Source organism: Eimeria mitis, genomic scaffold, assembly GCF_000499745.2.
Source record: "Eimeria mitis Houghton genomic scaffold, Emh_scaff3054, whole genome shotgun sequence".
In the NCBI taxonomy this organism is placed as follows: domain Eukaryota; phylum Apicomplexa; class Conoidasida; order Eucoccidiorida; family Eimeriidae; genus Eimeria; species Eimeria mitis.
Genome location: NW_013571401.1, coordinates 2,949 through 4,436, shown reverse-complemented (window position 1 = coordinate 4,436; position 1,488 = coordinate 2,949). Strand labels below are relative to the sequence as shown.

At 49.0% G+C, this 1,488-nt stretch overlaps 1 protein-coding gene across 1 annotated transcript; it reads right to left on the bottom strand.

Moving 5' to 3' along the window:
* Nucleotides 1-534: 534 nt before the first annotated feature.
* EMH_0061800 (uncharacterized protein) lies at nt 535-912 on the bottom strand (the record flags this gene model as incomplete). The annotated part of the gene is made up of 1 exon (XM_013497964.1): nt 535-912. The coding sequence occupies one exon, from the start codon at nt 910-912 to the stop codon at nt 535-537; it is 378 nt and encodes a 125-aa protein (XP_013353418.1).
* Nucleotides 913-1,488: the final 576 nt, after the last annotated feature.

Sequence of the window (1,488 nt, the reverse complement as noted above, 5' to 3'; positions counted from 1 at the left end):
TGATCGTTGCATAGTATATACGCGGTTCACAAGAATAACTTGTCGAGGTCCAGCTATCGCGAACCTGCGAACCATGGTGGTAACCATTTTGCTGCTCGTGACAAGCGCGCGTCGGCTTGCACGTAGTTATTCACAACAGCCAATATCCTGAATGTCCCAAACAAACTTGTCTACGGGGGGGCACAGTGTCATCTTGAAGAGACGAAATGAAATGATTCATCTGGCGTGACAAGTTCTGTACTATGACGCAAAGGCTCAAAAACGAATTTCCCCGATGCAGTAGTATATTTTCAAGAGGACTGGTGCAGTGGGAGATTTGGGTTCGTGAGACTTTGCAACTTGGACGGTCGACATCATGTACGAATGTGCAGTCTGCAACAGTGTCTCCAACCTTCAGTGTTTGTCAGTTCATAGACCTCCGATGCCTCTGTAAAAAGGCGTATGAACTAAATGCGCCTCCGACGTCAGTAGCAGGCACTTCAACCAGCATCTGGAGGGTTGTTGATAGGTTCATGATTCACCCGACATTGATTGCTAGTAGCAGCGCGGACAGGGCCTGTCCTCGCTAGGATAGCTGACGATATCCGAGAGGCGGTCGAACGGATAGGAGACACTGCTCACGCGCTGATTATCTGCCGAGAAGGTGGCCCAATATTCGCTGGATTTTAGAGCCTTGAAGAAGAAGAACGCGGTAGCAGCAGAGACAGCCACAACGGCAACCGCTAAGATCAGCGACATTGTGTCTTGCTTCCTCTGTACCGGTGGATTGGCACTCTGACCAAACATGCCAAGGCCATTCTGCACGTAAATGACATCACGGCTGCCAACAGGCGCGACCGGTTCTTGATCGACGCCCGTCGCCTCCGCTAGGATTGCCACGGAGGCAGCGAAAAGTGACGAGGCCACAAACATTTCGAATGTTAAATGGGCCTGTTATCGTGCTTTGTATAGGATAAAAATAGACCCCTTAAAATTTCAATGTGGTTGTAGAAAATGGGCTTCTTGTGAACTTAGCCAGCAGCACGCAGGCACGTATTGCAGGCGCGCATGTACAATCGACTGCACAACTCCACTGCATCTGACGCTAGTGTGTAGATTATGCTTCCTTCCTTTCTTTTATGGAATATATTCGCTTTATATCATGAAAATAAGTGGGGTGGTGCTACTGTGAACCCGCTTGCCGCAGGAACAACTGTAGAATGACCCGCCGGATGACCGTGTATGCGCTTGAATGGCCACTTGGTTGGAAACGCACATAAGGCGGGATTTACCTTAAAGCCTTGAACAATTCTTTTGTCCAAATGGCGTCTCGTTTCATTCGTCGCTGTGCTGCTCTGCGACGAGAGTCGTTGATCGCAGTAGAGGACCGTCGCCGTAGCATTATCTGTGTGAAATTGGCACGTGTATCATTACTTGTGAGCATGCTGGCTATACGAGGCCAAGGTAGTGTTCAGCAATTTTCTATAGTGTCACTGCATGCAGATAAAG